The sequence below is a fragment of the Vombatus ursinus genome, unplaced genomic scaffold (genome assembly GCF_900497805.2).
Source record: "Vombatus ursinus unplaced genomic scaffold, bare-nosed wombat genome assembly UNPS02014932.1, whole genome shotgun sequence".
NCBI classification, from domain to species: domain Eukaryota; kingdom Metazoa; phylum Chordata; class Mammalia; order Diprotodontia; family Vombatidae; genus Vombatus; species Vombatus ursinus.
Window position 1 is genome coordinate 11,076,831 of NW_020954710.1, and position 8,352 is coordinate 11,085,182.

The window sequence follows — 8,352 nt, forward strand, 5'->3', positions numbered from 1 at the left end:
TTTCCGATTCTTTGCCACCAGAAAAGAGTTGCTGTAAATAGTTTTGTACATATATGTCCTTTTCCTTTTTATTTTTTATCTCTTTTGGGATACGCACCTAGTAGTGGTGTTGCTAGGTCAAAGGGTATGCGTGGTTTTATAGCCCTTTGGGCATAATTCCAAATTGTTCTACAGAATGGTTGAATCAGTTCACAGTTCCACCAATAGTGCATTAATGTCTCATTTTTCCCACATCCCCTCCAACATTTGTCATTTTTGTTTTCTGTCCTATTAGCCAATCCAATAGGTATGAGGTAGTACCTCAGTTAGTTTGCATTTCTCCTATCAATAGTGAGTTAGAGCATTTTTCATATGGCTATAGATAGCTTTGATTACTTCATCTGAAAACTGTTCATATCTTTTGATCATTTAGCAATTGGGGAATGGCTCTTTTATAAATTTGACTCAATTCTCTACATGTTTGAGAAATGAGGCCTTTATCATAGAAACTTGCTTTAAAACTTTTTTCACAGTTATGATTGCTAAATGTATTTCCCTCCATCCCATTCCTTTCCCTACTCCCTGTTTATTCTTTCCTCTCTTCTTTCACCCTGTCCTTCCTCAAAAGTGTTTTCCATGTGACTACCCCTCCCCTAATCTGCCCTCCATTCTATCACCCCCCCACTTTCTCTTATCCCCTTCTTCTTCTACTTTCCTGTGGGATAAGATAGATTTCTATACCCAATTGAGTGTATGTGTTATTCCCTCTTTGAGCCAATTCTGATGAGAGGATCACTTGCTTCCCCTCACATCCACCCTCTTCCTATCCCCTGTAAAAGCTTTTTCTTGCCTCTTTTATGTGAGATGATTTACATCATTCTACCTCTCCCTTTCCCTTTCCCAGTACATTCCTCTCTCATCCCTTAATTTAATTTTTTTTTAAGATATCATCCCTTCATATTCAAGTCTCACCAGTGCCCTCTGTCTATGTATACTCCTAACTGTCCTAATAATGAGAAAGTTCTTAGGAATTACAAGTCATCTTTCCATGTAGGAATGTAAATAGTTCATCCTTATTAAGTCCCGTATGATTTCCATTTCCTGTTTATGCTTTCATGCTTCTCTTGAGTCTTGTATTTAAAAGTCAAATTTTCTATTCAGCTCTGGTCTTTTCATCAAGAATGCTTGAAAGTCCTCTATTTCATTGAATCTCCACTCCCCCGCTCCGAAGTATTATACTCAGTTTTGCTGGATATGTGATTCTTGGTTGTAATCCTAGCTCCTTTGCCCTCCAGAATAGCATATTCCATCCAAGCCCTCTGATCCTTTAATGTAGAAGATGATAAATCTTGTGTTATCTTGACTGTGGTTCCACAACATGGTTGCTATTCTTTATCAAGTTATCTTTTATTTTGATATTCCATAGATTATTCAGCCATTTTCCTAATTGCTGAACATGTACGTTCTTCTGACTTAAGAAAAAATTACAACATGATAGTGATCATCAGATATTTGAAGGGCTGATGTGGGGAAGACAAATTAGACATGTTCTTCTTGGCTTCCAGGAAGTTCAGAGGCAGATCTGAAAATGATAGAATTAAAACACTTAAAAAAGGAGAACCGCCAAAATGTGGTTTGGGCAACTGCTGGAGGATGGGAATTCCCCTTCATCAGAAGGGATTTTTGTGTAGATATGGGTTGGATCGGTGGCTTCTGAGGTCCTTTCTCACATGAACATTCTGTGAAATAGTGCTCCTCTAGCACTCCCTCTGGACTTTTTCTCCCAACCACCATTTGTCCGTACTGTCTGGGTTGGGGCTGGGAGTGACGGTTGCCAGAGGGGAGCTGAGTACTTTCCCCCTCAGCCTTCTGTCATCTCACAGTATGTGGTCGGGTTTCTTTTCAGTTTGCTTCAAGTCTAACATCCTCAGTTATGACCCTGAGGAGTGAGATTTCTTACTTCTTTTTCTTATTTGTTTTTTGGCTAGGCAATGGGGTTAAGTGACTTGCCCAGGGTTACACAGCTAGTAAGTGTCAAGTGTCTGAGGCCGAATTTGAACTCAGGTCCTCCTGATTCCAGAGCTGGTGCTCTATGCACTGCGCCACCTAGTTGCCCAAGGGGTGAGATTTCTCATACAAACTCATCTTGAATGCTCTCCTCCAGTATAAATCAAGCATCAATTAGCCTTTCTGTGGGGATATTTACTCAGGAATCTAGCAAGGACACGAGATTAAAAAAAAAAACCCTCTAAAATGGAGTGCTAAGAGTGTCTTTCTTCTCTACTAGAGTCTTCACTAAAGTTGCTTTGGGTCTGGTGTTCCTGATGGATGCAGAGCTCCCTTGCTCATCAACACGTTCCTTGGCTGACAGGTCTGCCCTCTGCTGGGCTGAATCATGTTGGTTGATCCTTGGAGCCCACTCCTACCAGACTTGGCTGTTGCTGCTGCTGGCCCTTGTTTGCCCAGGGGACTTCTGCTAAAGCTCACAAGGCAGTAACCTGTTTCACTCTGTCTTTGGATACATATTCACCCAAGATCAGGAAGAATAAACACAAAAGAAGCAGGTATCACGCGCTCAGGGGCACATGCTATAATTATTTAGGGTCCAGGTGCCTTTGATTCTTTCCCTTGTATCATACAATAGTGGGTCCATGTTTTCTGCTAGGTTTAGCTTTGGAACAAAAGGTGCTCCTGGAGGTATTTAGTCATGAAGTACCTTCTGCAGTTCTCATAGTGAGGAGCAGGAGGTTGAGGTGCAGAACCAGCAGGTGAGGGGAATCCCTCGAGTTAGATGTTTTGTGGCACACTAGGGCAGAAGGGACAAATACTTCACTTTGCCAGGGAGCCCCCAACATTCCCAAGTATAGCCTGGACTGGATTGAAATGTAATTGGGAAATATTTTAAAAAAACCCAGTGAAACATAAATAGTGTTAATAATGGCCATTGTTTCTATTTGAGTTTGATATGGTTACCCTAGGGAATTTAATTCATTATTATTACTCTCATCCAGTGACTTAAGGGATTATGGTTAGGTTTCAGTTTATGTTCTGTGTAGCTATTCCTGCTAGAAAATAAGTATTGAATATTTGCCTTACCTGGTTGAATACTTTTGACAGCCATGCGCCCTCCCAGTTTTTCCAGTCTGCTCCCCAGCTAAATGGGGATTGGAGTTAGAGGACCTAGATTTGAATCCTGGCTTTTGTATTATCCCCTGAGCACTCCTTGGGTGTTCCTCTGTCAGAGTCTTGGTTAACAGTATTTCCTTTCCAAGAATGAGATCTCCCTTTCTCTTCAATCCTATTCCTAATTTTTCCAGACCAGTTTATGTCATTTTTCAGGACCACCCCCCCCCCCAGCCTAAGGTAGCTCATCCCTCCATTGTAAGATTTTCAGTAGAATCTTAGATTTGTAGAATGGCTGGAGATCATCTCTCTCCCTCCTCCTTTCCCTCTTTTTGTCCCCTTCTCCCTTGCTGTCTTTCCTTTCTTTTCTCTCACCCTCTTCCCTTCTCTCTCTCTCTCTCTCTCTCTCTCTCTTTCTCTCTTTCTCTCCTCTCCCCCCCCATCCCCTTCTCCAGGCTCTGGAAAGTACCATGACTTAAGGTGACCCAGGAAGTTAAGAACAAAGTCAGGATCCAAATATCTTTGACTCTCAGGCCCATGTTCTTACTCCACTGCTATGCAGCCTCTCTTATTGTCTTATCTTATCTTTATGGCACTTCTGGCCAGGTTCTGGACTTCCTTGCATTGTTACCATATTTTCTGTGCATTGTTAGTACCTGGAGGAGAGGAACTATATTTGAATGAGGAACTTAACATCTACTTTCTTTCTTGAATGATCCACCCTCAACTCAATGAACCATAATTTGGCTTTCTGGCTGTAGTATTTATTGGCTAATTGAATGTAAAGAGTTATTGGACCTGTTCATTTTCCATATAGCTTTGTGGGTGGGTGTTGGGGCCATTGCTTAGGCCTAGACTCCTCATGAGAAGTATAGCCAGATCTTCCTGTCCCTAGGAAATAGAGAGCCCTGAAAAGATTCTCTATAGAAGAGGTAATTTTTAGCTAGCATGTAAGACCTCTCCAAATTTGTACCTATACCTTCCCCTTGTAACAGTTATTTCAGCTGCTGCTGTTGTAAAGAGGAAACAAAACAAAACAAAAAGCCCCAACCCACTCCTGGTTACCATGGATTTCACCCAACAGTGTTTTAATTTTAGTGCTGACATTTTCATGTCAGAATAAGAAATATTGGCTGTGATCCGAGGCAGCTCCCTGTTCATGTTCTTGCTTACTGGGGCAGGACTACAGGGTCCCATCTCTTCTAGCTGTTGTTGCTGGTAGTAAAGTCTTATCTGATGGTTTTCAGGTCAAAGCTTCCTCTAGAGCATATAGGCAGTAGGCCCAAACTGAAGTTACCTAGGCTGGTGCTTTGGGCATGGAATGGGTGTTAGATCCATGCTTTCATTGCTATGAAGAGTTTCTGGGAAGGAAACTCCTTTGGCCAGTGCAGGTCTGAACCTCCTTTGCAACTCTACCCCAGAAGAGGCCCTGAAAAGTTGATTGACTTGCGCAGAGGTGGGACCTGTATCTGCAGGCTTTTTGGATTCCTGAGGCTAGTTTCCTATTCTTTATCTCTAGTTGCCCAGAGCATAAAATGGTGCTCTAAAATGTTTGTTTATTGAATTGGTGTGGAGAAACTGCGTTGGACTTGGAGTCAGGAGATCTGAATTCTTACGTTTCCTAACTGTGCCACGTTTGGCAAATGACAGAATCTGTTTGCTTATCCATAAGAAGGGCTAACAGGTAATAATACTTACTCTTGCATTTATGAAGAAAATGCTTTGTAATCCTTAAAACATTGTAGAAATACTGAATGAAACAATCGGAAAGTAAGTGATATAAAAAGTATTCGTTATGTGGTCTAGACAGTTAAGAGACATGAAGGTTCAGGGAGGAGAGGGATGAGTGTGGGTTGGAGTCATCAGGGAGTGTTTCACGGGCTCACTTGCTTTAGGAAAGATAATTTTAGTTGGAATCCATCCATTCTTCTTAGTCTAAAAACGTGAGCCGTTACTAAACCTTTAGAGAGGAGGGAGAAGAGTAAGGGAGTAGCACATACATAAAATCAAACTTGGGGTATGTGTATTGGAGTAAATGTTACAGGGCCATATATTGGGAATGAAAAGGAATTTTAATAGTCACTTGGGCTACCTCTTTGATTTAATTTTATTTTGAAAATTCATTTTAGCAATGGCCTTTTTCCTTACCTTAGTCATTCATCTCATCTTCCCTTGCCCCCTCACCCATGAACGCTTTCTTGTATGTAACAAGGAAAAACAATTGAGCAAAATCAATTGGTGCAATAACCCTGTCTGACAATGGACACAGGCATCTAACCTACTTGTTTCCCACCTCAGTGCCAGGAGGAGGAAGGCATTTTTCCTTGTCTGTTCCTATGGACCAGTATTGGTTTTTCATTTATTCAGACTTCATTTTAGTGAGTCTCGCTTTACATTGTTTTCATTATTTTGTTTGTTGTATATTTTGGTCCTGCTGAGTTGATACGTCAATTCATATGAGTCTACGACTTGCAATACGTGGCAATACGATGTGTAACGTTGCTCTGAATTTCTTAAAGCATTCTACTTCATTCACTCTTGTGTCATAGCTGATCTAGCCATTCCCCTCTTTGTTTCAAGTTCTTGGCTGTCACCAAATGTGCTGCTATTCATATCGTGGTATGTAATAGATCCTTGTTTCTGACTTTGACTTCCTTGGGGTATATGCCTGTAGTGTACCCAAGATTTTTGTACCCCGTTTTATAACCAAAGTTATGTGACTTGTCCAGGGTCAAGTAAACGAACAGAAGTGGGGTTTGAGTTCACCTTGTTTGATTCCAAATTAATCATTCCTTATAACACTCTATGGGCAGGTCTGCATAGCCTGCTCATTGAAGCTTCAGTAGCATCCAAAGCCTTCTTGTAGCCTAAGGAATCGGGCCCCCAGCATGTCCAAAGCTTACTTTAAGTAAGCTGCTTTGGTGACAGTTGTTGGGTCATACATGGGGGAGTTGGGGCAGAGGAGAAACTGCAAGGCCTGGGGGTGATGGTGACGATGCTGAGGAGGATCAGGATGAGGTGGGGGGTGCTGTGTGGGCATGCCTGGGTGGGGTGCTGTGGAAGTCTGAATTAGAGCAACCCAAGTAACCCTTTGGAGAAACGGGCAGAGAGGATGATTATTCCAGCTTTATGATTGGGAAGGAAGCTAATCAAATGAAACATTTAGCAGGAAATTGCCAGGCTTTGATGGTTTTGCCCAAGGTATGGTAAGCAGTGATTTCCAATTGGGAATTTTGGAATTCTAGGGATTAGATTGGGCTTCCACACTGCTGACCATCCATTGAGTGGTTTTGACTAGATCACAGGATCAGAGTGTTGGAGCTGGAAGGGACCTCAGGGATGATCTAGTTTAAGTGCCTCATCTTACTGATGAGGAAACTGAAGCCTAGGGAGGTAAAGTGACTTGTGCCTAAGGTCACACAGGGAGTACACATTCAAGGCAGAATTTGAACACGGGTCCTTTGACTCCAGAGCCAGTGCCTTTTCTGTTCTTTTCTCCCCAATCCCTTTTAGCAGAGGTTGGTGAGAGATCTTCATTTCCCCAACCTTCAGGGCTTGCCAACTTTAAAATCTCCCATCAGGAAGTGACTTGTTTTTCCCTTCTTTGAAAGGGAAGCTGCTCCACAGGGTTTGGGGTTGAGGAAGAGAGCCAAGAACTTTGAGCAGCCACCCCCATTGGTGTTAAAGTAGAGGCTTTGACCTGCTGTTGGTGGAATCTCAGAGGGGCTGAACTATCCCTGACTTGCTTCCAGTTTTGAAAAGCTCAGGGCTACCTGAGCTTGGGGTTGCTGATCTCTAAGGGGATGATGCCATTGCTTGAGGTTATTTCGGGACTAATTGAATTGTACTATGTCATGGTTGGGGTAAAATGTTGGCATGCCCTTGCAGCTTTAGATCTTTGACCCCAGACTCAGACTTTGAAATACGCTTTTGCCATGAGTCCATGGCTACACATTGCAGCGCTCCTGGAAGGCTGAGGATGGAGGCTCTCCTACGGTTAGGTTAGGGGAAACTGTTCCTTTTCTGTCTGCACTGCTCCCTCCTGTGGGCAGAAGGAACAGCAGCCATCGGTCTGAGACCTGCCAGTTTGTCCTTTTTTACCAGCTTTTTTAAGCTGGGGAGGCACTCACCTGTTCTTAACATTTTCTTTTCCTCTTTCTAGGAATGGAGTTAAGGCTATTTTTCTTTTTTGCTTATGGCACCTGGAGCTTCCTGACATTCTGCATGCCTGGAGCTTATTTCTAATGTCTAAGCCCTATCTGAGATTTCACTTCCGCTTTGTTCTGCCCACAGGATAATGCGGCCAGATGACGCCAACATTGTAGGCAACGTTCATGGAGGGACGATTTTGAAAATGATTGAAGAGGCTGGGGCTATCATCAGTACCCGACACTGTAACAGCCAGAAAGGAGTAAGTATTTGGTGGGTCACCTACCTCTAGGCGCTGCCAGGTGCCCGTGGAAAAGCCAGGGTCCTCGGGTACATTTCTGTCATCCCCAATCAGAAAACAAGTGTCAGTGTAATGTCTCTGGCACTGGTATTGGATGGCTTTTTCCTTCCTTTTTTCCTAGCCTATTGCGGTCTTCTGCAAGCCCTGTCCACTGTTAGGAGGCCTTTGGCGGCTTCTTTTGAAGCAGGAGGAACTTGGTCTCAGTGAAACTGTGGTGGGGAGGAAGCTCTGTTCTTAGAAGAAAGTGGAGGAGAAATCAAAAGAATAGTGAATGAAATTCATTATCCAAGTCGCTTTAGAGCAGGGGATTCTTATCCTGCGGTGTCTGAACTTGTCTTAAAAAAAAAACCCCCACATTGGGGCAGCTAGGTGGCGCAGTGGATAGAGCACTGGCCCTGGATTCAGGAGGACCTGAGTTCAAATCCAGACTCAGACACATAATACTTACTAGCTGTGTGACCCTGGGCAAGGCACTTAACCCCACTGCCTAGCCAAAAAACCAAACCAGAACAAAACAAAACCCCCACAATATTTCAATATAATTGGTTTCCTTTTCAATCTTCTGTATTTGATTTTATGTATTTAAAAACAAGTATTCTGAGAAGGGGCCCATAAGCTGTCAAAGGGGCTCATGACACAGCCACACCAACAAAGGTTCTGAACCCCTCTTTTTGAGTACCTGGAGCCGTGTTTGCCATTGCTATTAATAAAGAGAACTATGTGACTCTTAGATGCTCTGGGGATTCTAGTCCAGTGTGTGTGTGTGTGTGTGTGTGTGTGTGTGTGTGTGTGTGTGTGTG

The 8,352-nt window shown here is 43.0% G+C and overlaps 1 protein-coding gene across 3 annotated transcripts in view; it reads left to right on the forward strand.

Moving 5' to 3' along the window:
• Positions 1 to 8,352, forward strand: part of ACOT7 (acyl-CoA thioesterase 7) — a 171,616-nt gene that overhangs the window by 23,850 nt on the left and 139,414 nt on the right. For all 3 annotated transcript variants that reach the window (XM_027843951.1, XM_027843949.1, XM_027843950.1), the window contains exon 2: positions 7,396 to 7,513. In XM_027843951.1, coding sequence (XP_027699752.1) covers positions 7,396 to 7,513 — 118 coding nt within the window. The remainder of the gene's footprint in view (positions 1 to 7,395; positions 7,514 to 8,352) is intronic.